This window comes from Palaemon carinicauda, chromosome 4 (genome assembly GCF_036898095.1).
Source record: "Palaemon carinicauda isolate YSFRI2023 chromosome 4, ASM3689809v2, whole genome shotgun sequence".
Lineage (NCBI taxonomy): Eukaryota > Metazoa > Arthropoda > Malacostraca > Decapoda > Palaemonidae > Palaemon > Palaemon carinicauda.
The window spans coordinates 158304952-158306822 of NC_090728.1; the positions used below are offsets into that span (position 1 = coordinate 158304952).

At 41.5% G+C, this 1871-nt stretch overlaps 1 protein-coding gene across 1 annotated transcript; it reads left to right on the forward strand.

The window, feature by feature from the left end:
• Window positions 1-202: 202 nt before the first annotated feature.
• Window positions 203-982, forward strand: LOC137639722 (clumping factor B-like). The gene has a single exon (XM_068371969.1). The coding sequence runs from the start codon at window positions 203-205 to the stop codon at window positions 980-982; it is 780 nt and encodes a 259-aa protein (XP_068228070.1).
• The last annotated feature ends 889 nt before the right edge of the window (window positions 983-1871 follow it).

Genomic DNA, 1871 nt, shown 5'->3' on the forward strand with positions numbered 1-1871 from the left:
TCATCCCCAAAACCAAGGATCAATTGAAAAAAGTAATAGGGATATGAAACTCAGACACATGGAATGGATGAGAGACAATAATTGTGCAAAGTGGGGTTATGATGTCCTTTTTATCTAATGGGCCATGAACAGTTCATATCATGAAGTAATCAACATGGCTCCTTACTAAATACATAGTGTCAACAAGCCACGATGTGGTCTCATGTTATGTGGGCCAAAATTTAGCAACGTTATTTTATTTGGGATTGAGGAAGAAAATCTTGAAAGACTTTTAGAAGTAGTTCCAAATCATGTTTTGAACAATGCAGACCTAATTACCGAAAGCCCAGCTGATGATGACACAGTTGCCCAAAGCCAAACTGATGATAACCCAGTAACCCAAAGGCCAGCTGATGATGATCCTTTTACCCAAATCCCAGCTGATGATGACTCAATTGCCCAAGGCCCAACTGATGATAAACCAGTTACCCAAATCTCAGCTGATGATGACTCAATTACCCAAAGCCCAGCTGATGATGACCCAGTTACCCAAATCCCAGCTGATGATGACCCAGTTACCCAAAGCCCAGCTGATGATAACCCAGTTACCCAAATCTCAGCTGATGATGACTCAATTGCCGGAAACCCAGCTGATGATGACCCAGTTACCCAAATCCCAGCTGATGATGACTCAATTGCCCAAAACCCAGCCGATGATGACCCAGTTCCCCAATTCCCAGCTGCTAATGACTCAATTGCCCAAAACCCAGCTGATAATCACCCAGTTACCCAAATCCCAGCTGATGATGACTCAATTGCCCTAAGCTCAGCTGATGATGACTCAGTTACTCAAATCCCAGCTGATGATGATTCAATTGCCCAAAGCCCAGCTGATGACGACCCAGTTTCCCAAATCCCAGCAGATGATGACTCAATTGCCCAAAGCCCAGCTGATGATGACCCAGTTACCCAAATCACAGCTGATGATGACCCAGTTACCTAAATCCCAGCTGATGATGACCCAGTTACCCAAATCCCAGCTGATGATGACCCAGTTACCTAAATCCCAGCTGATGATGACCCTGTTACCCAAATCCCAGCTGATGATGACCCAGTTACCTAAATCCCAGCTGATGATGACTCAATGCTTTGCTGATAACCCAGTTACTCAAAAACCAGCTGATGATTATTAAATCACCCAAAACCCAGATTATGATAACCTAGTTTCAGTAAACTCTGAAAGAGATTCACATCCAGCTGGAGACACTCTAATGCATTCAGCAATGTGAGAAAGAAGGAAAGAAAGCAAAGTTTGGTCTTCAGTAACAAGCAACACGAATGTTAGAACAAAGCCCTAGATCACTGTGAACATTTTTTGGGGACAATGTGTCGGTGCCTGTTTCTCAATTTGATAGGAGTAAAGGAGATCCTCCAAACTTAGGTGTTGTATTAGTAGTTGAAGACAATAGATATTTGATTGGCAAAAATGTGGATTTATGAATGGCAAACTTGTCAGGAACCAGTTTCTATTTATTCACTACAAAGGCTTGTGGAAGAAAATATCCAACCAGAACAATTAAGCATTCCCAAATGAAGTTTGAGCAGGAAGTGTGTGTGGTGGCCAGGGATACCAAAGATGTGATTGCAGGAGCACCTGCTTAACTAAAGGAGCTCTTGTCTAAAAGCTAGCCTACGTCGCACGAGTGCTTGCCACAGCCACTGATGCTGTGACAATGTTGATAAATAGTTTTTGGTAATTTTGTTTTCCTATACTCAGTATTAATTATGAAACTAGATTTCCTGTTTTGTTCCTGTGTTTCTTTCTAATAAAGAAAAAGAATAGAAAATATGTATTCCGTGATTTTCCTTCAAATCCTTTGTTTTATTTATAT

What these genes read in the sequence shown, in the direction of transcription:
- LOC137639722 (XM_068371969.1), top strand. Translation starts at nt 203, where the DNA reads ATGTTATGTGGGCCAAAATTTAGCAACGTTATTTTATTTGGGATTGAG.